Source organism: Leptonotus elevatus, chromosome 6, assembly GCF_054856555.1.
Source record: "Leptonotus elevatus isolate MCC_2025b chromosome 6, RoL_Lele_1.0, whole genome shotgun sequence".
Lineage (NCBI taxonomy): Eukaryota > Metazoa > Chordata > Actinopteri > Syngnathiformes > Syngnathidae > Leptonotus > Leptonotus elevatus.
The window spans coordinates 25,099,719-25,126,646 of record NC_141244.1 but is presented as its reverse complement, the minus strand read 5'-3'; the positions used below and the strand labels follow the sequence as shown (position 1 = coordinate 25,126,646).

At 42.4% G+C, this 26,928-nt stretch overlaps 1 protein-coding gene across 1 annotated transcript in view; it reads right to left on the bottom strand.

The window, feature by feature from the left end:
- Window positions 1-26,440, bottom strand: part of pou2f2b (POU class 2 homeobox 2b) — a 75,208-nt gene extending 48,768 nt beyond the window's left edge. Inside the window, exon 1 of the mRNA XM_086079250.1 lies at window positions 25,490-26,440. Within this exon, the coding sequence (XP_085935376.1) occupies window positions 25,490-25,589 (100 nt within the window). The 5' untranslated portion in view covers window positions 25,590-26,440. The remainder of the gene's footprint in view (window positions 1-25,489) is intronic.
- Between the last annotated feature and the right edge of the window lie 488 nt (window positions 26,441-26,928).

Genomic DNA, 26,928 nt, shown 5'->3' with positions numbered 1-26,928 from the left:
GACAGAAAGTGGAAAAATTAGTTTTTAAAGGTATTAATTGTATACAAAAAATAGTGTCGTCATCAAATCCATTCTGGACAAAATACGAACTTTGTTTCTGCTGAAAATGGCTCAATGAGTCAAGTATCGCTTTAACATGATGTACAGGCAAATTTGTGATTTCCTCCAGTAGAGCCAGAAGTTGCCTTTGTTTACTCAAACACAAGTTTAGAGGTTAAAACATTTGATCATGTGACAATAACGTCGCGGTTATCACGTCTGACTAGCAGTTGAGGGTTTGTGGGTGAAGTCCTAACCAAACGTCGCCGCATGAACTGATGAAGCCTGCTCAGATGAGAGGCCAAATATATTCCAAGACAACCACAACAGTCATCGTTGCAATCGATTTAATGCCCTGAGAATGAAACCACCGGGATGAAGGAGAATATTCACGAGCAACACGTTCAGCGGTCAACACCCTTTTTCACGGGATCATCACTATTTAAGGGAGGCGTTTATTTGTCTTAAGTGGATGACGATGGCTGAGATGTGGGCGGCGGCAGCGGGTGTGGGCGGGGGGGAATTGGCAGTGGCCAAACCGCGACTAAACCACAACACGAGCAGCGAGCGTGTTTACATCTGTAGGGCGGTCGGGCCGGTCCCAGACTCTCACGGTAATCGATGAACGAGGGAGGAAAGGGAGGTCGTGGGTGGGTAGGGGGGGGGGGGGAGAAAATCGGTAAAGAAAGCAGGTTATCTCCCGTCATTAGGGGAGGGGGAATTCCCGTCCGCAAGGGCGGGGCGGAGGAGGAAAAGACCGGGGTTCATTGATAAAACGGGAAGGCGAGTTGAGACGGGGATTGGATGTTTGGCATGGGGAGAGAGCAGACAATTATCTGTATTGATTAGAGCGGCCCTGCGCTGTGAAGACTGAGAAAACTATGACTGGATCAATAGCGGGGGAAAGGAAGGAGGGGGGGGGGGGCGTTAGAGGATAGACAGACCAATAGGGAGAAAGCGGTGACAGAGATAAAAGACGCGTATTACCGCAAACAAAGAAATGGAAAAGGTTGACTTTGCTGAAGCAAAGTTGGAGAAGGTGCAATAAAATGTAAGTGAAAACACAAACAGAAAGAAAGCACAACAAGACGCATTAGATTGGAAATAACGTCACTCTTTACCATTGATTTGTCTACAGGAGCGCGCAGTCATTCAAAAAGCCCCCCCCCCCCCCCCCCCCCCCCCAATACCCACCTCACCCGTCACCATAGCGAAGAGAAATGTCGACTGCAAGCACAAACATGGCAACACGCACAAAACTATACTTTGCTACATCTATTTTGAACCAGCTTTAATAATATATATTACACTGTCACTCATACAGTTGAAAGGGCCATTTATTTACTCAACTGCAGAAAGCGTCCATTTGGGGTAAGGCATTGATTAGCGGGGAGGTGTTTATTTGTAAAAAATTATTAAGACTTACTTTGCATTTAACCCTCAATTCTGAACGTCAGCTTTGCCTGCCATGACAAACGACGGTATCAAATGTCACGGTTAAATGCAGTAACACCCATCGAAGGTGTCGATTAGAGAGGCTGCATTTATTCATCCTGGCCATTAATTTGGGGGGGGGGGGGGGGTTACAGTGTCTGCAGCGCGGTGCAAAACGTAAAGGCGGGTAAATGTCAGATCTTCTCTTTAGCAGGGGATCTCTTATCTTATCAAAAAGCCATCCATTTTCCATGTTTACGAAATGGGCCGGAAATCTAAATACATTATAAAAAATAGATTTATACATAATTCAATAGAATGTAAAGAATGTCACACTTTTTTCACTATGATGATTTTTTTTGCAGCTCCTTTGTGTGCGTACAAATCGGCCACCAGGCGGTAGTATAATACAATTACGCAGACAATCGAAGAAGAGTTTCACAACTACTGCAAGTGGCTCGGTAAGCTGCAGTTCTTTGCAGAGAATAAAGAACATACGCCTGTAGTGTTGAGTATTGTATGTCTTTGTGTTGATGCACTGTTCAAATAACTTACTCAAAGTGTTACATCACCGCCAAATAAGACTCCATTCATTAGCCCGTCTAAGCGGACACACATCAGCTTTACAGATGCCATCAGAATCCCGAAGGCCACTATTTGAGGAAATAAATCCACCGGACAAAAATCAATTGCAGTGTAGCCCTATTTTTTATTTTTTTTTTTAAATAGCTTTTTCAGGACATACAGGCAGTACCGAGCTTGCGAGGAATAAAAATGATTGCTTAAAAGATTATTAGACTAAAATTCTTGCATTCATAAATCAAAGACACTCTTCCTCTATCCAGATGGACTATAAATGGAATAAGCAAAAAAATAAAAAAAATAAAACATGTGAATGTGTTTCTTTTTATCCATACAGAATCCACCATCTAGATTTGTTTTTATCTACTACCTACAAACAAAAACTGCACAAACACATGCATTATTCCCAAAGTCGGACTTCATTGTGTGTGCGTGCGTGCGTGCGTGCGTGCGTGCGTGCGTGCGTGCGTGCGTGCGTGCGTGCGTGCGTGCGTGCGTGCGTGCGTGCGGCGAATCTCCCAGTTCCAACTGACATTTCTAGAAATCCTCGACTCCACTACCCAGGCAACCTAAACTCACACACACACACACACACAAAGGCACACTGGGGAGCACATCTGTCATATTGTCGCGTATCGGACATCACACAATGATGGAATTCAGCCACCTACATTTCTCCTGATATGCTGTGGCACTGAAGCGAGATGTATTGTCAGGGAGGGTTTATACAAAAGCCAAACAAACAGATGAGAAACATAAATTCTGATTTAGGGGAGATGGGGGTTGGGGGGGAGGGGGGGGGGGATATTGAGGAAACCTTTGGTAAGGGCAGAAAATGTCAGATTTGACAAATGACCTTTTAAACATGGAGCAGATGTAGAGCGTCATGTACACTGTGGACACAGGGAGGTTACACTGCCACGGAGAAGAGAAGAAGAGAAGAAGAGAAGCGTCACTGCTCCGTGATGAGGGAAAAAAAAAAAATCCAAAACAAAATGAACTTCGATGAGGGTTTGGAGGAAATCGGCGCATCAGGAGCCCACACGCAATAACGTCAACTACAAATCCTCACAATTTTCTTTGCTCTAACATCCAGTACGTGGTGCAAACTTGCCACTACTACTTGGTCTTTGAAGAACATCTGGAAATGGCCAACATGACATCGAAAAAAGGGGCTTTCCAACCAAAATGGAAGACTTCCTCTAATCTCGAGACGTGTCTACCTCTAAAAATGACATCAAGAGTCAAATTTTCAGAAAATTCCAGTAGACTTTGGGTGACGCTATGACCTTGGAAAACTGAGTTATTACAAGTTTTGTATTTTTCGGCCAGTCAGGAAGCATCAGTGACAAGCTCCGCCCCAAAGTCATCAAACTTTGGGCAAATGCTCCAGACAAATGTAATGATTAAAATTCTTCATAACAATCTTTGTCTGGTCGACAGTATATCAAATTGTAAAGTTTGTAGCAAAAGGACAAAAAGTTTGGAAGCGGTCACATTCAACAAAAATGCCTCCTGTGTCTTTTCAGGCATGGCTTTTTTGTGGCTTTTTTTGTGGGTAATACATCTACCAAATTTGAAGTTGTCAAGTAAACCCAACAAAATGTTCAACATTAGAGATTTTTGGTCAAGCTTTGACATTGTGGAGCTAAACTACAGCATTAAGATTTTTTTATTTCATACTAAATTTGCTCCGATGCTCTGACCACAAGTTGAGCATCACATCTTGTCCTCTCTGTTATAGTTCAATAGTGAGTTTGCCGGCAATCTGACAAAATCACTCAGGCATGTTTGCTTTTTTTTAAGACTCCCCTTGCCAGGAAATGGCCCAAATTACCCTAAAATGGCCGCTTTCAAGCAAAGTAGACGACTTCCAGTGTCTTTTCAGGAATGGCTTCTTGAGACTTTTTTTGTGGGTCTACTCATGATTGACACGCCTACCAAATTTCTTGCGGCGAAGCGAAAGAGGTTTTGGGGGGCTCAATTTTCAAAATGGGCTTCGGGTATTTTTGGACACAGGAGGGGGGAGCCATGAATTACAGGTGTGGAGTTATGCATGCGTGACATCACTGGACCCTTGTGCACCGTGGAAACGGTCGCTAAGGGAACAGCTCCAGAGGGAGATGGCTGGACAAGACAGTTGAATGGGAGCAGATTTTTTTTTTTTTTTTTTAAAGGTTTAAGACGGTTAATGAAGGGCTGATCGAAACCTAAATAGGAAGGACAAGTCGTTTACCTTCCTCGTGTCCCATTGGGGAAAAACACGGGGTGAAAAAGCACGCTTCATCATGGCTATACATCGCCGTCCTCCCCCCCCCACATATATACTGTGACCTCTCAAGGACTGCTGGAGATTTAGCATAGCGGCTACGGTTAACAACAACAACAAATGATAAGAGGCGTTGGCCTCGACTCTGAGTTAACACAGAGAGGAATATTGACAGGGGAAACATGTTGATGGACAAAGAAAAGCTCTTAAAGTGATGCGTCGGCTCTTAATGGGCGTAGGCGGACGGAAGTCGTCTATGGACGAGTCGCGGCTCGACCTCGGCAACGATTGGGAGACGACGACGACATCAAAGCATCTGAACAAATATCAACCGTTGTGTAGAAAATCTTGTTCGGTAGAACCTTAACTGTCGTAGCATTTTTGGCAAGGATATGCCTTGAAATGTCGGGCTGCGCAATTAACCGAATTTCAATCATGATCACGATTTTGGATGCCACAATTATAACCTGGCGAGTTTAACGTATTTAACACGGCTTCTGCTGCATATCTACTTTCTCAACCAGTGGTTAGCCAACCACCGAGGGCTTGGTTAACAAATCGTTAAGCTTTCATTAAGATACCTAAATAAGCTAGCACACCCTGCTGAGTCATGGCTACGATGGCGTATTAGGGCCACGTATAAATATATATATAAATATATATATATACATATATATATATGTATATATGAATATATATATATATACATATATATATATACATATATATATACATATATATATATACATATATATATACATATATATATATACATATATATATACATATATATATATATATATATATATTCATATATATATATATATATATATATATATATATATATATATATATACATATATATATATATATACGTATATATATATATATTCATATATATATATATATATTCATATATATATATATATATATATATATATATGTATATATATATATATATTTTTTTTATTATTATTTTTTTTTTTATATTTTTAAACTCGCAAATTTGTGAGAAAAAAACTCAGAAACTTACGAAAAAATACACGTAGCTTACTACTTGGATATTTGTGCCAATACTTTTTGGTCGGGTTTTCAAATAAGGAGATAGTAATGGCTTTAACCACATGTTAAGCATTCGCACGTTGAAGCGTTGAGTATTGCCAGCGACAAAGACGCCTCGCTTTGCGAAGGTCCACAACCTGAGGATCAAGCAATTAAGTTAATTTGTTCAAATAAATATTTACATTTCCAGAATTATTATTTACACATTCATACATTTAGTTATTTTTTTGCACAAGTAGTTAAGTTGAAATGTCAAATCTGCTGCTCTCTGTCATTCATTTGCATTGACCTAAAGTATGCTAGCTTCTGATTGGTTAGTGTTTAGTCAGCTGATAGGGGATCAGGAAGTGTTGTCGCTCTAGCTGCCGTGTATGACGAGTAAAGTTTAAATTAAGAATAAATCCGTCACCATCCTGCCTTTTCAATTTATAAACATTAACTACTAATTACTAACGAAACCTCACGTTAGACTATTTGTCGCAAATTTACACCCTTTTTTTTCTCGACTTTATAAAGTGGCCAATTTGCGAGTATTTCGATTATCATGATTACATTTTGATGAGGTGCACAGTCCCAGGTAAAATGTTACCATTGGGCGTTTATAGCGCCACTGGTCGCTTCTACACAACACTTGACAGCCTGTGAATGTTAAGCCGAAAGATGAAATTCATTTCTAAAAACACTTTAGTGCATGTGGAAATATTTTTGCATCGAGACACTTCATAAACCAGCTCGGCCGCGGTTATGCAAGCGAGCGGCCTCATTAGCATATCAAAGGTCCGGCTCGGGGTATGCACTATGGATTTGTATGTATGCATAACGTGATCAATATCGGTCGCTGAATAAAACATGCTGTCGGGCTTTTGACAGGCCGATTTGAAATGGAGATGCTATGCTAATAACAAAAAGGGCTGCGGCCCAGATTGGCCCTGAACTCTCGGCACGTAGCGGCCGCTCGCTCTCGCTCGCTCTCGCTCACCTGCACTCTCCATAATGCATGAGATGCCTGAATATATACCGCATCGGCCGCACTCCCCCCCCCCCCCCCCCCCCCCGGCCGCGCAAGACTCGCCATGCGCAAGGACAAGAGCCACGTATAGGCGTTACGTACATTACATTACGCTCAATGAGTGTGACGGCAAACGAAAGACAAGTAGGGAGACCCCCCCCCCCCCAAAAAAAAACGACATGCTGACACTTATGTGAGGAAAACAAAACACACATACAAACACCCCAAGTTTTTTTTTTTTTTTATGTCCGCAACTTTTGACAGTTTTTCAGATATCAATCCGGAAGTTTATGATTATTATCTAGTCTTCCGAGGTTTAAATTACTGTCCAGTGGTACCTTGACTTATGAGTTTAATCCCGTCCGTGACCATGTTCAAAACTCACCAGGCTCAAAACTTTCCCCATTGAAATAAAATTCAGGACTGGGCATGCATTTCACCGATGGAATAATACCAAGGCAAAAAATTGTGAACGCGAAATGTTGGCAGTGGATGATTCTTCAAAAATAATTAAGCAAAGTGATTTAAACTAAAAATAAAATGGTGTATTAAAATATACAACATTTGACTTTTGCAAAGAAAATCTCTTCATCAATTGAATCCAAGGCAGGTTCAAACCTGTGTCATTTAAGTGTATTTATTTACTTTTTAAAAGCGATTGACATTCTACAATAAAATTGTTGACAAATTATGAATTTGTAGTAAATGATCATAAATGACTATTTATACCCTGCTGAAGCCAATTACAAAATAAGTGAAAAAAAAATCCATGTAAAATTCTAATTATAATTTTATGCAAATAATTAATTAATGCATGCACATTTTAAGTTGTCAAATTTGAAGGAAAACAATTTAAGAACTAAATGTTACATTTCCCACACAAAATGTTACAAATACAGACAATAACCTCTGTAATTCATTATTTATTTTTTCAAAATTTTTATTTTTTGAGAAATGGAAGATCAAAATCTGATCTCCCGATCTGAATGACATCAGTTAAAATTGGAAATAGTGAGCAAGCAGTAAAAGCGCAAGCAGTAGTCAGTGCCATTGTTGCCTCATGAAGCCGCTCTGTTGTGCGTTTGTGTGCGAGTGCTGTTTGTCTGCTGCCGTTATTTCAAAAAAAAAAAAGTCTCTCGAGCATGCGTAAAAGTTGGGCTATTAACGGCGCGGGTAATCACAAGCCGGGTTTGGACTGTGATTGATATTCCGTTATTATGATAGCCCGCCGGCGTGATATGCATTTACAGGGGCACTAAGTCTGTTTTACAAGACAGCTGAATTTACTTAGTGCGTCTCTTGTTCTGTCTCACTGCCCCAGCTGGTCTTTAACCTTGGCCTCTGGTGCTTCTGCCCGTTGCAATAAAGTCAGCCATCCTCCTCCTCCTCCTCCTCCTCCTCTGCCTCCTCTTCTTCCGTCTGTCTCTCTGTCCCCCTGGCACCACTGTTGTCCACTCTTGCACTCATTCATAGTAAACACTATTGATTTTCAGCAGGGAAAAATAAAAAAATAAAAAGTCAGGGAGGGAGGGGGGGGGGGGGTGGAAGCATGAATTTTAATGCGACTATCTGTCCCCTTCTTCGACTCTTCCTATCCCACCGCCACCCCTTTTTTCCTGAGGGGAGGATAAAGAGATGGGGATCCTATGTGTGTGTGTGTGTGTGTGTGTGTGTATAAGGTGCAAGGATGGATAGAAGGATGGATTGCGGGGAGGGGGGGGGGGGTCATTTCTCATTTCCCAGCTGTGCTTCTCTCACACAACCCCCCTACCTCGACTACTCTACTCCTTCCCCGTCCTTTCCCGTGTCACTCCTTCTCTCGCCGGTCATCTTCGCACTCACCAAGACACGTTTTTTAAAGACCCTGTTAAGTGAAGAGATTTCTCTTCTAAATATATTGTACATTGGAAGATAATGGCTGAAATGTGTTAAGAGTGAGAAATACGTCATACAATATTCAACTGTGACGATAAAGCGTTTTCCAACATTTCAGTTTTCCTGATATTTTGTCTCAGACGTTCCCCCACCAACAACTTGAGCCACTTTATTTGGCATAGGTTATCCGTCACAATTCCGATGTGCAATTAGCTAGCTAGCTAGCTAGCCGTGACACCACCCCGAAAATGCATCTATTCAAAAATCTACTCGCGTGACTTCTTTAGTGCCTTGAGAATGTACACGTCACAGAGAGGAGGAAAAGCAAAAAAATAAAATAAAAACTAGAGGTAGTGGTGGGGTGTTGGCTTTAGAGCGCCTCATTGTCCCAGCATGGAAAAGCCTTTTCGTGGTTCAAACATGCAGTTAACGTGGTATCCATTTTTTCCAGGTCGTAGTCGAGGTACTGCGATTGAAAGTGCATTCAGTAGAAACGGCCTCAGCGTGTGAGAGCAAAGACAACGGCTTGATTGTTCACAGTTTTGAAGCATCGTTTTAATTTCTCGTCATCCTTTTGTGAACAACACTCTTCTCTGTAGTGTGAAGTTGGAGCTACGGTCTGACCGATATGGATTTTTGGGGAAGCAGATGCCAATTCCGGTATTTGGTAGAATAAAATTCCAATAACCGATTAATCGACCGCTTAATTTAAAAAATATATATAATGAATAAAATTGCTTTTTTTTTTCTTGGTCCCTTAAAGCTTACAATATGAAATAAAGGGCTGATTTTTTTTCTGTTTTACAGATTTTTATTTTTATTTTTTGGTGTATGTTTGAATGTCATTATCTTTGTCTTATGTTGTAATGAGTTAATATGGAGAAAAAAATCTTAAACCTTAATTGGTCAAGCCTGAGTTTTTCCCCCCGCTTTACAGGGACTTAAATGTTTGAAAACATTTTTTAAATCTCACAACATGCCAGATTAAAATTTCACACAAAGTGGATAGACTGATTATTTTACATTTAGTGGAAGAGTATTTAATTATTCTGCCAGTCACTAGATAGAACTAGATTATTTCTAGAAAATATATCATTAATTTGTACAATTGGGTACAAAACAAAAAAAAAGTAGCGAAACACTTGTTCGGCATCACTGGCTTAATCACACACACACACACATGCCATGCACACTCAGACACACACAAGCAATCCGAGTTCCCCTCGGCCATAGCGAGCATACATATAAATGTGCTGATTTACACCAAAGCCGTAACACTCAAGCAGCAGCAGAGGGGTCAAGTGTTCAAATTCCCTTCCGGGTCACTCCCGCACCTACTTCCTCTTCTTCCTGCACACACACACACACCCACACACACACTCTTTTCGTCCCGGCCTCTCGCTGGCTGGCTGGCTGGCTCTTCGACTTGTGCGTATTGATTTTGCTATAAGCGCTGTCCCGGTTGCGACAGGTTAGCGCAGACGGACAAAGGCGGACTTCATCAAGCGGCGTTAAACACGGGAGCCACGTCCTCAATAATCACTCCATCACACAAAAGGTGGCGAGAGAGAGAGAGAGAGAGAGACTGGAGACGTTGCGCAACAACCGGGTTTCATGTCACAAAACAAGTAGAGAACAAAGTAACCAAAAAAAAAATATTACGCTTTTTCAAAATACATTTAATCTAAGCTACACACTTAAACTGAATAAAACAAACTTTTCAATTTGTACACAAACAAGAAATTGCAAGCACAAAATAAAGAAAATACTACGTATCGTAGTCTTATGTTTTACTGTTCTTAAAAGTGACTTTTAAATCACGACTTTTCTGAGAAGAAACTTCACGCTCCATGTAACACACTAATTAGTATATTTTTCAAAGCTGTAGTTGAAGGAGGAGTTTTCATCTATAAACTTTATTGTCGTAGTGAGAGCATTGTAGACTTTACCCAATTTACTAGTGTGTGTGTGTGTGCGCGTGTGCGTGTGTGCGCGCGTGTGTTTACTTCTCAGCTTAATCTCCCACTCCTGATTCAGAGTGTACACTGAGCCGCCTAATAGGATGTGACTGGGGCTGCGGCTAGCTCGCCGCTAATGAGCGCGCCGCCACAGCCCGGGAATCAAAGCGCTTCATCAGCACTCCTAATTACTGTAAACCTCGTTAGCGCCGGCAAGCTATACCGTCTGCTCTCGCTAACAAAGTGTGTCCACATAGAAATGTAACGGCGAGCCGAGGCGTGGTTTATTGCAGAGAAGCTATTTTAGGTATGTCGATATTTTGGCTGATGTTTTACCAACGATAACGCGGGAAAAAAACACAAACTGTTTATCAAACCAAAGTTTCTGTTAGTTCTATTCTTTGTAAAAAAAAAAAGAAAAAAAAAGAAGAGACGCAAAGTATAATGGAAATCATACGTAATTTCTCAATTAACACACATTTTTTTGCTTATCCAAAATCCAGGCGGCTGTTTTTTTCCCAGGGTCAAACCCCCCCCCCCCCCCCTCCTTTTTCCCCCCCAAGGAAAACGTACATTTCATGTGTTTTTTGAAGAATTTTTGCATTTGAAAAACTGTTCTGTTCCTCCAGCTGCGACATAAGCCAAACTTGTGCATACAGTAACCTACACTGCTGCAGTAATAAAGTCATAGTTACAGCAACTTTTTGTATAGAAAATGCCTGTAGGATAATGAATATAATGAAAAACCGTGCGTAAAGAGGAAACCTTGATTCCTGGTATGTCAGCACTGCCGTAAACAAAAGGACCACCACCTGAAGGCTATATAGTTTTGTTAGTTTGTTAAATAGGTAAACGCTCTAGCGACAGTATGTCAAAATCTACAATGCAAAATCAATGTCTCTATATTGTCTCGATAAGTGGACTCATTTCATGCTACCCTGCTACAATACTGATAGGCGGGACACATTAAGTTGATTTTTTTTATAAAAGTCACAAAGGAGGAAACAATTTGAAGTCGGTGAAACGGAGAGGAGTGTTGCAGCAGGAGATGAAAACGAGCAGGTGTCACAGAAAGATAGAAACGGGAGGCGAACAAAGGCAGTGAGGACATTTTAGAAACGGGCTGTGTTTGGATGATTTCTTACGCTGCGGTTTTCATGATTGTTCCTGCTACGCTACTGGCCGCTACCTTCCCTTCTGTTTCCACAAAGAATGGAGCCCCGTGGTCATTTGGTTAGAAAACACTTTGATGTATATTTTCTTTGCCGTTGGCCGGCTACAGCTACAACAACGTCTGTCAGCTAAAGCCGTCCGTCCTAGTAACGGGATTATTTGTCCGGGCTAACACCTCGCGCCATGCTAGCAACAAACAAAAGGGAATTTGCAAACTTGAACGACGGGACCAGAGAGCCAAACGACATTAAGAAAAAAAAAACATCCTTTGTTCTGCCATTGGCCATGGTACAGTGCAGGATCGAGGAAGTTAAGTTATTTTAAAGTAATAAAGTTAAACTTTTCCGTGTGTTGATACGCTGTGCCGATGTGCCCGAGTTTTTCAGCAAACGTGCATAGAGTGACCCATTTGAGTCGATTCAGTCATTTGGTGGCTAATGTCAGTATTGTTGGTCTATGACAAGTGACATACCCGTGAATGAATTTCTCATTGTGAATATGTGTGAGCGTGACCAAAAATAAATAAATAAATAAATACATAACTACCGGTAAATACAATTTTGAAAAAAGAAAAGAAAAGAAAGATTGTAATTGTTCGACCTAAAAAAACAGTTTGGCGTGTTTATTATTATTTTTTTTTTATATATATATATATATATTTTTTTTTTTTTTTTGTGTGTGTGTGTGTGGGTGAGTATGTGTATGTGCGTGTGTGCGTGCGTGCGTGCGTGCGTGCGTGCGTGCGTGTATTTGTTAGCTCACCAGAAAACCTAAACCTGCTAGTTTGGCGTGTTTATAATGTGCTGTACTTTTGATGTCATGCTACAGAACTATCGTGAAGCATCGCAGATGACTTTCCTCCCTCGCCGATTGTTGCTTAATCACTGTATTGGGACGTTAGCGTTACTGTTGTCAAATATCGCAGTAACATACGGTTGAGTTGCTCCTCACGCCCCACACATGACGTATCAAAAGGTGCGTTTTACCTGCGCCATTTAAAGATTGTCTCATTTCGCGGTCCCAAGAACTCCAGCAAATTTCCCTTTGGTAAAAATGCTTATATTTTGTTCCCGTGATCGTGCTCGTTGGCATTGTGGAGCCACGGAGAAAAAGCTCCAAGGCCAAGTTCAATGCCATTTACATGAGAAAAGGCAATCAATACACTTTGCGCCATTAGCAGTGAATGCGGCCGGTCGGTGACGTGCTGCTAATGTTGCTGCTCTGTGAAGCAGCAGGTGTGTGGACAGCAGGTTTCCATGTAGCTCCGTCTGTTTGGACTCCCACCCCTCCATCTTTATGTTTGATCAAAGCACTTCCTTTTACCCCCCCCCAACACTACCTTCTGCTGTTCCCCCTTTTTCTCCCCCCCCCCCTTTATAATTTGACTGATGATTACACTTGTCACTCAAGGCAGCATGTGGCCAATTAGGCGGAGGGGTGACAGCAAGGGGAGGTGGGTGCGCGCGAGAGGAAATTTGGGTTTGCAACTTTGTGCCGCCGCGCACGCACGCACGCACGCACGCACGCACGCACGCACGCACGCCTGCACTCAGGTAGGCTTTTTAGCTCTTAGGGAGTGAGAGACAAACAAATATTAGTTTTCTCATCCATTTTCTTTTAAGAGACCAGCGCAAGAAGCTGCTGTGGCCTTGTCTCGCACTCTCCTGGCCACTTGCTCGTCTCTCTCTCTCTCTCATGTTCCGGGGTAATCACCGGCTCATTTAAAGTCACTTTTGTACACTACCTCTGACTGGTGCCACCGCAAAACTAGGCTTTTATGGGCCTTAATGCGTCTTACAGACACTTTTTGGGCGAGCAGGCGGCCACTGTGGAGGACGCGAGGCGGCAGAGGAGGGAGGGAGAGGGACGGGACATGTGAGGCCAACAGCCATGGCGACTTAACCAGGCTGGAAAAAAAGGGGGGGAACGAAATAGGATGAAAGCGGGAGGAAGAGGAGGAGGCAGGGGAGGGGCCACGGTGAAATGGACAGAACGTGGGAGGGGAGGGAGGAGAGGTCACTTAGTCATTTCTTCGACGGACCCCCACCGACTGCGCCTCCTTCTCTTGTCCCTCTTTACAAGCACACAAAGGGACAGAGGGGTGCCGCCCTTGTACAGAAGCAGGAGAGATGTACGCCCTCAACCCCCCCCCCCCCCCCCCCGTATTTTTTCATACATACATCTAACCCTACAGAGTGTCAATATGGTTTCGGTGGAGGTGGTTGAAACGGTGAACAACACAAGCAAAGCACCGCAGAGAAAAAAAAAAACATTACTACGCAACAACGCAGTCAAATTCCATTTCGACGATAGCTATAGCGGAACCCAATCGCCGCTTACGAAGTAGTAAAGTCATTAGTGCGAGAAATGTTTTCATGGAAAACACTTTTAGGCCATGAATACAAAACAAATAAAAAACAAAACAAGTATGGCAGTAACCGAGTATTCTTCTTGTTGTGAGTTTCCGCATATTCTTACAACGCAACCTCAAATCTGCTTATTTCTGGACTGCCGTAAACACAACGCAAACATTTCTTGTTTCATGTTTCACATGCCGACAATCAAGGTTGTCAAAGCTTCTGAGACAGATTTGTTCAAACAAAACAAAACAAAACAAAAAAAACATTGTAATTGTCAAAACAAGCCCTGCTAAGACAGATTTGTTTAAGAAAAAAAAAAAAAAAAAAAGCATTGTAATCGTTTTGTCAATTGGAACTACCAATCGACAGTATTTGGGTTTCCATCCACATCCATTTTTATTCAAATTTTCAAGAAATGCAAAAAATAAATGAAAATGCTAGAAATTCGAAAAGGTTTTTACGCTTAAGTCGCATGTCCGTTTCGCACATTTTCAGTAAATTCACTTAAAAAGCTTGAAACAATTGGATGGAAACCTGACTATTGCCAACAAGCAGTTGGTACCAATGGACAAAATCTTCTACAACTACTTTCATACCGTCAGTAGCACATAGAATTATTCCACCTTTTTGTCTGCGTCACGTTGTCTATCATCCAACAATTTCCCACATTCATAGATAGTATCAGACGTCGCTGCCCGACGCTAATTCTTTACTGCATCACCAGGCGTTTATGTAAAATTCCCAAGGAACACATTTTCCCTTCGATATATTTCACACAACCGACCAACAACTGCATCCTGCCAGTATTGTTTCGTGGGACGTACTTGTGAATACCAAGAATGAAAAGTTACATGTTCCATTTTATGTCTAGCGTTTAAACTAAAACAACATTAACATTTCCACAAAATTCACAAAACAATCAAATTGCCATGTAAATAAACGATAAAGATAAACTAATAGCTAGCATAGCTTCTTTTAATTTTCCGACAATTTGGGTCCCACTGCTGCATCTCACACGTCAACCCGTGTACTTTGTCAAATCATGTCTTCTGATTTTGAATATGAAACGGTATAAAAACTATTTTGCATGCAGTCATTTCCAAGTACATCACTACGAGAAAAATGCAAACACATTTTATTATCATATGCCGTTAAGATCTTCAAAACGTTCCGGTGTGTACCCCCCCCCCCCCCCCCCCTTAAGTTGTGGGCAGCAACAGCCAACAAAAGCGCACCCGGACGTGAGAGAGACTGAACAAGAGAATTAGCGGGCGAGAAGGTGGTCGAGTACAGCAGATTAATTTCACAACAGAGGCCTCCTGCCGAAAAGGAGGACGGAGAGCAGGAAGGATCGAGGGGATAAAGAAACAGAAGAATGACGAGTGGAGGGAGATTAAACATGCATTCAACCCTCTCAAAAAAAGGCCTGAGCTGCTTTTGCCGGTTATTTGTGCGTTGCGCGTCTCAAGAGAGGAACGAGTTAGCCGCCTTCGCTACGATCACCGAGCGTGACTCTCGTCCACCCTCACGTGAAGGACAGCAGTGGAAACCCAGAGGTTAATAGGACGCCTTCATTACCATAAATCTTATCAGCTAAATGAAATGGGGCGGGTGCGGGGGGGCGTAGAAGGACCCTTGATTTAGCCGTCCGCTCTGCCGGGCTAAGGGGAGACACCCAATCAAACCTCTGGGTTTTATTGGTCTTTTTTATTAGCTAAATGTACTTGCACATGAGCGAGGTGCCAGAGGTGACAGCCTGCAGCAATCAACAACCCCCCCCCCCCCCCAAAAAAAAGAAGACATGAGGCCTGTAAAACTGATTGTTGGCACGTTTATGAGCGCACTGTCGGCAAACCGACCGTTCGGACCTTCAGCTTTTGTTATGAAGAAACTAATGAAGTTCCTCCGACGGGGAGAATGTGGAACTTACTGACGTGGCTTTGACGACGTCAGACTTGAACCTGACTACTCGCCAAAATTGGTAGACGCATGCCGTATCCTGGTGAACATTGTTGCAAAACGTGACACCATTCATCGACAAAATTTGGTGGACACATGACAGGACAGGATGCTGCAAGAGTTGACTTAGAATTTGGTTTACTGGTTGGCTCATTCACATATATATGAACCATATATTATGACATTTTAATATTGTATTTTTTTTTCGTTTCTGTCCTCGGGATGGGCTGATTATCAGCACCGATATTCAGCATTTTGACGAATATTGACATCGGCCATTTTGAAGAATCATTTGGCCGAAAATAGATCCATTTTTTAAAAAAAAGTGTTAACTTCAGGGAACTATTTACATTTTCAGAGATGCTGTTGACCCTCGGAACTCTCTGCACTTTCCGTTTTTGTTTGAAATTAAAACTAAGATAAGTAAAATGTATCACTTGAGATATTTTGAAATTTGGGAAAACTTTATTTAGCCACTGTAGAAAACAATAGGGAGCTATTTATTAAGTTTTTATTTAACTATTGAAGACATGCTACTGCCCCTGGGAGATCCCTGAAGGTTTTGTTAGATTTTTAAAACAAAGATATCTGTTGACTAAGATTTTTTTTTAATTCCAATATTTTACAAACCCTAAAAGTTGCTCAATAAATATATTTAAAAAAATTTGAGCTGGAGTTTCAACCCCTTCGGCACTCGTTTTATTGTTCATCAAAAAAGGTATGATGATGATTTATTAGAAAAAGCTTGCATTTTGTCATGTCAATCGTAAATGTTGGGAAAATCTTGAAAAGTGAGACAGACTGAAATGCTACGAGAAAAGTATATATATACATAAATATATATATATATATATATATATACATATATATACATATATATATATATATATATATATACATATATATACATATATATATATATATATACATATATATATATATATATATATATATACATATATATATATATATATATACATATATATACATATATATATATATATATACATATATATACATATACATATACATATATATATATATATATATATATACATATACATATACATATACATATATATATATATATATATATATATATATATATATACATATATATATATATATATATATATATATATATATATATATATATATATATATATATATATATATATATATATATATATAAAAGAATTCTGCAGCAGGTCCTTGGCTTTCGCTCATCAAAGTAGCGTAAAAATGTGCTGTATTGTAATCATGCTAACCGTCAAACAAAGCGTTCCTGCGGTGTCGGCAATAAGCGGCAAAATCAACTAAGCGAGTGGTCAATAACCAGCAGGTGCTCAAAACCTGTTTTTCCAGCCTGTGATTGCTCGCGTGTGGCGAAGTCCACTCAAGGTCCTGATCAGGCCGGGTCACCGCCGACCAGGCGTCCACACACACCCACACACAATATAACAGGATGCCACCCCCCCCCCACCCCCCTGTAGAGGTCAAGTACGCTCCAGTTCTCCGTCCATATACGTCATCTGGATGCGAGTGAAGGCGAGAGACGACGACGGAAAGAAAAGCTATAAATCAATACCCGGAATGGAGCCCGGCGCTTTGAATGTGTTGATTCCTGCTGATGTGTTGATTAACTGCCTGCAACGACACACACACACACACACACACACACACACACACAGTGTCCATTTACGGTCCTGTGCGTGTGCTCTCCAGGTGATAGGTCTGATTAAGTGGCCTGCTCACCCGGCCTGTGATTAGGACTAATGCTGAGCCGTATTTCACTGGACGTGGCTAACCAAAATTATTGCTTGCGCGCGTACTAATGCAACCACGGGAGGGGAAACGCTGCGAGTTTGCACAATTCAGATGCCGCACGTCTCTTCTCTTTGCCAGTGAAGTATTTGCGCTAAAAGGTCACTGCTTGGTAATGGTTATTAATATGCTAGTGGTTGGTGCGTGCGCGCGTGTGGTCTGGAGAAACTCAATAACGGCTGCTGCTGCTAATGAGCTGTGGGACCTCTTTAGCATTAATACTACATTAGCCTCACCTGGCGGCGCAAAACATTACCTTCCAGACATTTTTTGGGCAAGCCATTGGGCACCTGTGCACGTCCGTTAAAGAGGTAAATGTAGACAGCGTTAAAAGGAACCCCGGACTGTCATGACAAGTTTGCTCAATATTATTTATTTGGTTGTTACTAACATAACTATGAGATTCATTGTTCAAAAATCATTTCCACTGTTTCATATATTTTGTAGAAACTTTCTTTGGACGTAGATTGTTGTTTACGTCGCAAAAGCATTCCGTGCGTAGTGAATGGCGGCAGAAAGCAATGTGAAACGACCATAAAGAAAGCAAATGAAGCCTCGTAGCGTTCCTAAGGAAACAACATGCGATCGGGAGAGTCACCCTCCCCCCACGGCGTGCTCTCGTCATTCACCAGGCACGTTCAAGAGTATTGATCGTCCCTTTAGGAACGCTACGGAGGCTGAGCTTGCTTTCTTTATAGGCGTTTCACATTTCTCGGCGGCGAGGCTGCCCGCCATTCTACGTCACTTCGCGCTGAATGCGTCAAGACGTAAATAACAATGTGGCGGCGTGCGGCCAAATAAAGTTTCTACAAAACGTATTCAACTGGAAAGGATTTTTGAAAAATGAATCTCATAATTATTATGTTAGCAACAACCAAATAAATAATGGAGAGCAAACTTGTCAAGACAGTTGGGGCTCCTTTTAAAAGGGATCTCAAAAGCATGTTCAGTGGTACGATGTACACAGAAGCAAACGGCCAGCACACCCAATTTAAGCAATGGGCGGAGTCTAGAAATTTAGAATTGATTAATCTAGCAATTATTCAATCGATTAATCGACTAATCAGATTAATTTTAATTTTGCATTTAAGTGCATCTTACCACTGATTAACCACTGATTGCATTTTTTTTCGTACTTCGTATTCATATAGTGATTTAAAAAAAAATATATGAAATGAACACCAATCACTGGCTTACGCGCAGTAATTAGAGAAAAAAAAATACTTTTGTAATACTATTAAATGCAAAATTTTAATGAATTAGATTAGTCGACGTGTCTCTCGACTAATCTAAAAATATTCTATCGTGACAGCACTTTAAAAAAAAAAAAGTTTAAACTCAGAACTTTATTATTATTATTATTATTATACGGTATATCTTGCTTAAAATTAGATGATGGATGCAAAGTCTACATCAGCAAGTCAGGCCTCAAGCAGTGCGGGGAGTGCATCTATATACCTTCGTAATGCACGCAACGAGCAGAACCAAAAGCTCATTAGCCACAGGAGCATTCCGCCATCAGTCTGCTCCCGTAGTCATATTCGGCAATCTAATTCTAGCAGGGAAGAGAATGGTATTGTGACAGAGAGCGAGACGGGGGAGTGAGCCAGGGCGAGAGGAGGCGGGGGTGTGTGGGGGTGTGTGGGGGGGTCTATGGAGAAGGAGAAAGGTAGCTTAATGCAATAAAGCATGTAGTATTGACATCTTTCTCGCGTCTATTGATTCCCCATTATGTCGCTAACAAACCCAGGTTGACATTTTGTCATTTGCAATCATGTTAACACTGCGACTCGCACGCTCCCCCCCCCCCCCCTTCCAACGGGCCGATCCGTGCCTGCGCGCACGCTCCTTCGCTCGCCACGTAGGCCATCGCACGTACACGAATACACACAGGGTGGGCACGAGTGCAAGCAATGCATCGCCGAGAATGGATGCGTATGTACGTGGAAATGGGATTGATCCTATGTCCAAAACTGGGGAAGGGAAGCTTCTTTTTTTTTCAAAAGTCCTTTCAGGGCTGGAGTGGACTATGAGCATCTGCGAGTGAAATGTTTTGGGGACTTTTTAAAACGGGTTCTCCTCAACCCAAATATAAGTCGTTACTTTAAGGGCTTATACATATACACAACACACAACATTTCCCCCATTTGTGCAAAATTGGATTGAAAAATTGCCCTGCGATTGGCTGGCAACCAGTACAGGGTGTACCCCGCCTACTGCCCGAAGCCAGCTGGGATAGGCTCCAGCAACCCCCGCGACCCTTGTGAGGACAAGCGGTACAGAAAATGGATGGATGGATGGATGGATTGAAAAACTTTCATCTCACAAAAACCTGATTGGAAAGACACAGGAAGTGTGCCACATTGGTCCAAAGTGGACATTTTAGGAGAATTTGGCCAGTGGTCTATCAAAGTTTTCAAGATTTTGTGAAAATCATATTAAATTTGAACCAAATATCGTCATTGTTGGGCTGAATAATCCAAGCGTCACGAAAACCACATTATTTTTTCAGGAAATTCAAAAATAAATAAGTAAAATGGCATATTATTTTGTGTATTGTGGCGTATTGTTCAAATTCAAGCTATCAAATGTGGACAGCAACGATGGACATGAATTAAATTTTAATGTATTATTGCATGTGTACGGAGCATGGCAGTAAAGTTTGACGACTTACCATAAAACACGAAATTCTCATAAATCAGGCTGACACAAAATTGGGGAGATAATATCACAAACAAGACAGACAATCCAAGACAGATCAGTGACTATATTTACGTTTTTTTGGTGTACATCATCTAACGTAGCTGCTCCAAATCATTACGTAGTGCCTTCTGGAAGGTTAAAAGATATATTTTTAAAAAGCAGCTCCAACAGACAAGAAAAAGTCTCATGTCGGCCGAACCGAAGGTCAGCCTTTTTACATGAATTCCAAGGCTTGTACTTTGACGAATTCACACAAACGAGCTCCAGTCGGAGTCATGACTCGATATTGTGAGTGTTTTTAGCCTAAGCTGTTTAATGGGGCCGAGGAATGGTATCAAATTTTGATCACATTGAGGATGAAAAAAAGGGGATTCGACAGCCTGTTTTCAGTAGCAAGCCCTGAATGACCCATAAATGTTAGCATGTATGTACAGTACAACGCCGTTGAAAAGTGGACGGCAGAAGATGGTGCTTAATGGTGTGTGACGGAAGGTGCGTCGCTGAAATGAACCGATCTCAAGTCTGTGACGTCCCATCATCTCGATTCCGGCGCCGTGTGGGAAACCCGCTGTTTCTCCAGCGCGTCCCATTAAATTTTCATACGTCGGTTAATGCTGACGGCTCCGCAAAGCACTCAACAAAAGGCCGGATCAGTTCAAGCTGCCCGGGTGGAAAAGAGCCCGACATGCGTGTTTTGATGTCATACGACGACGGTCCGTCTCTTTCATGAGACCCCCGCCAGGCTCAAGGCAGCGTTCTGAAATGAAAGAGGGCCAAAACACAAGTGGGGCGTTGCGGGGGGAGGAGAAGGATCTGGCGGGGCGGGGCCGAGTCAAGCGCTCTCTGGTGTGACCTCTGAACCGGCAGAGCTCAGAGTCAAATGAGTCAAGGAGCCACTACCAGTAAAAGAAATCAGTAAAGTGGACGCTTGAGTCAAGAGCCCCAGCGAGGGACAGGACAAAGGGCCACTTATGACATGCCAGTTTCCTCTAAAAATGGCGTCAGAAAAAAAATAATAATCATAATAATAACAATAGCTATTGCCATGTTTGGTACGCAGCCCCTAAAATTGACATAGTGGAAAATAATTGACATGTTTCTCATTAGGACAAGAAAAAGTTTGCGCTCGAGCAAGAAACTCATCAATAAGATGAGAAAGTTTCTCGTTCGGATGAAAATTGCATGCGAGTATGCGAGACATGAAAACTACATTTCAGTTTGCACTTCTGGGTGAAAATGACAGTGAAGGACCGAGTTTGGTTATATTCTCACCTGGGACTTTATAATAAGGACATTGCTGCTTTACTTGCAAGTCGTCACCATTACAAAATCAGCATAATCCTAAACAAAAATAAAAATGATTCATCCTAATTTTGAATTGTTTAAATTTATATATTTGCATCTTTATTATTTAAAATGACTAATTTAATCAATCTTGTTTGGTCCAAAAGGAACTTGTGTAATTATAGCGTTTCAAAGAAATGTATGTTTAAACATTTTCTTATTTTGTACCAAAAAACAAAAATGATTGTCTTAATCGTGATATCACTTATTACCAAATTAAATCGCGATTAACTCATTCAGCCACAGCCATTTTCACTGAAGCAACCCCCTTCGCACCCGGCTGTTACTGGATTTTGACAAAATATTGTGATGTATTGACATAAAAACATAAAGAAAGATTAGAGTCTCTTCTTTCATCAGGAAAAAAAAAGTATATTTTTATCTGTTTCCGTTTTGTAGCAATTAGCATTAGAGTATAGCTTTGTTTCATCATTATTCACAAATCTGTTTTAAAATGTGGGGAAAACAGCTTTTTGCAACATGGCCCTGGTTGATCTCTAATACTCTGCTGCCACTTGCTGGCCGTTTTTTTGTAATAACTACTATTGCTTCAAGCGTTCTATTTAGTTCAGAGGCTGCATCAAAGCCTGTATGCTCTAGCATTAAAAAAAACCCCACACATATAAAAACGTATAAATACGTCTTTGGGACGGTAATAATTAAAATAGAAAGTATTTATACGTATTTGGGAGCAAATGAGTTAATATTTTCTTCATAATCAAGCAGCCTTGGTGAGACATTTAAAACGTCTGGTCTTGTAGTCTGCTGAATGAGCTAGCGCTCGCACTTTAAGACTTTTCGCATCCTAACGAGAAAGTTTCTCGCTCAAACAAGAGAACTCTGTTAGAACGAGAAAACTTTCGCGTTAGAACGGGAAGGTTTGTTGTTAGGACGACAAAGTTTCTCGTCCCAATGAGAAACAGACACTTGAACTCCGTTTTTTTCCTGCCAATTTGAAGTTACAAAGTCTAGCCACGTGTTGTACGTTAGCATAGCATAGCGAATCACTGTTATCCCGTCATCTACATGCCATCACTTTTCCTGCTTATTCCAATACGGGGCCCAACGCGGGCCGCGGCAACGTAATGGCTCATCCGGCGCTTTCCTCTCACCTCTCCAGCTCAAACTGGGTTTTCCATCCCCGCCTCGTTTTTCACCTTGTCATCTGCTCTTACTTTCACCCACTCCTCTCTCTCTCTCTCTCTCTCGCTCTGCCCGCATTTTTTTTTTTTTTTATCTCCTTCTGACATTCGCAATTCTTCAGCGCCAAAACTCCTCCTCCTTTCCTGGTTCTTGCTCCTTTCGCCTCATCCTGGCTCCACCCCCCCCCCCCCCCCCCTAGTCCTCTCCTCTTAGAGATATGGCCCCCACCAACATCCCACCTATCTCATCACTGTCACACGCAGTGCACTGCTGACTGAGTGTGTGCAGGAACGGCGGCGATGCCCGGTGCGCTCCGAATCAAATATGCTTGAAGTGATTTGGAAATGAGAGGTGAGCCGTCACGCCGGCCGCGGGGCGGGGGATGGGGCGCGCCTGGCTCTTTAAGAGCCCAGCCTCTCTGGCTAGCGTTTATTCACCATCACTGATACTGTAAAAGTGTATGTTACACCTGTACGCGGGGGGTCAGGGAGCATGTTAACGCAGTAGAAAAGCCTGAATTACAATAATTATTCACATTAAGAAACACTTCAATGCCACAAATGTATATAACCGAATTTGGTGGTAAATGAGCGGGCTTTCTTGTGACACTTGATGACATATGCTTGCGCCACTGCGCAAGCTAGTTCTTAGTGAGCTAACCTTGAAATGTCAATTACACCATAAATAACCCTTAAAGCAATAAATATAAAACAACAAATGAAAAACAGCAAGTACAGCGGTTACTGAGCTTTTCTTGTTACATCACGATAATTGATCTTGTGACACGTCACAACATATTACGCTGCTGTGCAAACATTGCAAACTGTTCATAACCTCAAATTGTCATGACTACAAAAAATATTTGTCTGAAATACTCTTCTGGGACATAAATATGCCTTCTGCCATGTGACCACGTACTGTTACACATCTGCGTTGTTCGTCACCTGCAATTACATTAAAAAGTGTATTTTGAAGAAAAACCCATCAAGGCCTTAAATATAAAACCATCAGCTGGAAAGCAGCGGTCACCAAGCATGCCTTGGAGTGCCACATGGCGACATATTCTAACACCCTTCGTAAACTCGAAATGTTTTCTGTGGGGACCGCCGTAAACTGAGGACTCCTGTAATGCTAACGCTGTTGTAAAGGGTGCGCAACCTACGGTGTGTGGGCCATACACGGCCACTGGATCCAGGCTGCCATGCAATTCTTAAAACTAAAACAAAAAAAACTAACATCCTCATTCTGGGTCACAGGTGAGCCAGAGGTGCCAGGTGACTTTGAGGCAGGAGGCGGGGCACATCCTGGACGAGTAGCCAGCCAATTACAGGGCACATATAGACAAATGACTAGGGATGCGAGATAATATCGGTGACCGATAATTATCGGCATTTTTCGACCAATTTGACGTCAAACAGATAATAAAGAAATCTGACGATAATTTTCAGCAATTGTCAAACAATTTGACATCATACAGATAAACCGGACATAAAAAAAAATCCACCGATAATAATAGACATGCCACATTGGTCCACCTGTTGTTTTTGTGGCTCAAGTTGTGCCCAACTTCTCAAACCTTCCCCTCTGCTATGGTTGTGTCGCATATTTGTGATGTCATAATGTGCGCGACCTCGTGTTCACAGAAGATGTATCATGGTGACAGGGTAGTCGCCAGTGTGGCCTTTCTTTACTGTGTCTCCCCAAAATGTTACCATCGCAGTTTTTTGTTGCATTTTTTTTTTAAACATGGCAATCTCAAAATGAGTTACTGGTTGTCTTTGAAGCAGAGATATCAATAAAATTCAGCTTCATGGTGCTTTACACAATGTGTTTAATGTGTTAGACTTATTGAAAGACTATAAAGTATATTTACATTCAAGTTAATTTTGCAAATAATTATCGGCTTACTTATCGGTTATCGACATCTGCACTTTCTAAATGATTGGTTTATCGGTATCGGTTGAAAATAGCATTATCGTGCATCCCTACAAAATGACCAATCTTAATCATGCCTATGGATAATTTAGAGACTGCTGCTGACCTTATAGGCAAAAATTATCATAATATATACTAGTAAAAACAGATTTTTTTTTAAATTGTAAAAAGAATTGCATTAAAGCATCCAGCTCAGGGGGACACAGAGGGACATCCTCGGTCACTTCTCCCCCCCCCCCCATGCGAGGCTTTTATGGAGCTCCAGCCTACTACCAGCACCACCTGCCGCCTGACCGCAGCCGCTCCAGGGCTCTCATCCCCGGCGTAGCATCCGAGGAGCACCGCGAGTACCGAGAACGACGACGTGATCACCCATCAAGCCAAAAAAAAGTCCACCACAGCTTGCACACAACTGAACAAAAATCACCAGTGAAAAGCTACATGAAACATATTAAAAAAAAGGAGGTAAGGAGGAAGAGGCTGCTCTCCCTCGCTCCTCCGAGCTCCCATTCTACTATCTCCCCCTCGCTTGCTTCCAGCGGCCCGAGGAATCGATCTCCGCGAGGATCGATAAGTTGGCATGAATATTCCCCTGCCTGCCGAGAGTCTAGTCGGGGAGAGACGCGGAGGCTGAGGCAGTGGAGGAGAGGGAAAGGACGGACACGCTTCTCCGGGATAGGCGAATGAATGCGAGCGACCGCCCGGGAAAGGAAAAGAAGGATCAGAAAGGAAGGAAGGAAGCGACCGAAGCACCGAGGCGGGGCGGAGGTGTCACAACCGCGGGGAGGGAAGAGGGGGGGAAGAAGTGAAGACGTCTTACCGGAGTTGGAGCGCAGAGCCAGGGGAGACTTGAGACGCCAGGCGCCGAGGTCAGGGGCAGCTCTCTGAAAGACGAACGGCACCGGCAAGGGGACAAACATGGTCTTCCTCCGGCTTCGGCTTCTTTCTTTGAGGTCGGGCTTGAGTAAGGATTTGCCGGAGCGCTCTCGGTCCGGCTTCTTCGGGAGGCGGTTCGGCGTGGACGGCTCGCCGCTTGGTGCGTACACATGAAGCTCCCCCTCGGCACTTTTATTGACTTAACCCGGCGTGAATGTGCATAGAAGCTGTTACGACGCGACACAGACGGATAGGCGAGAGGAAAAGTTGGATCAAGAAGAAGACGACGACGACGACGACGAGGAGGAGGAGTGCTCTCTTTTTTTGGACTAAATAAGCCAACATGGAGGCCCCTGGAGGTGAACACCTTGACGCTAATATTACAAAAAGGCGTCAAAACAGTCGCTAGCGTACTAAGGGGGTTAGCTTTGGTTATTAGCTTCAATAAAGACAAAAGACGGCACGAAAACAGCATTCGAGAGGATGATAATAATTACACTTTAAAAAAAAAGAAAAAGTATTATTGTGTGATTATATTTGGTTTGGAGCTATTTATTTTGGCGTACATTTGCTTCGAAATACATTCGGTTTTTAGCTAGCTTGTTTAAAACAATATCAACGTAGAGAAACGCACTGGTTAGTTAATTAAAAGGCGCGCGCGCACACACGAGAGCGCGCACGTACGCACACACAGCCGCGCGCTCGGTCCCGAATCTCCGCCCCTTTTCCCCTGTAATTAAAACGCAATCAATCGATAGATAAACAAACGGCAAACAACGGGGAGATCGGCCCGAGGGAAAAGCAACTTACACTTCGTCCATCCGCCTGTGTGTATGTCTCTTTTTTTAGTCTTATTTGTTTTGTTTTTTTCTTTTTTCTTTTTTGGGAAGCCCCCCCTCCCGGTCTGCAGCAGCCAGCTCACTCGACCCGCCTCCCTTGCACGATTGTAGCGATCTGCCACACCAGGCTGCCTGCAACATTGAGGCAGCTCAGGAGCCGCTACTACTCACACATCACCACCCACCAACCCCCCCTCCACCCTCCTCCACTCACCCACCGGCCCACCACCCCCTCCCCTCCATCTCCCTCGTTTTCACTAGCGCTGCAAAAGGTATCCTGTATCGATTTTTGCACCCCCTCCCGCCCCCCAACTATACCACTCTTAATAATACAGGCTATAATGATGCCAGCCGTGATCAGTGCATTTGTAGGGAGGGGGGCGTTTGGGGGGGGGGGGCGATAAGGGAATCCATGGTGATGCTTAACGGCTAAAACCCCAGCATGCAACAGCAATTAACTTATCTCATCGCTGCCGCTGTTAATAAGCCTCCAGAGAGGCTTGGACACATTGTGTCAGAGGATGCACCATTCACATCTGTTATT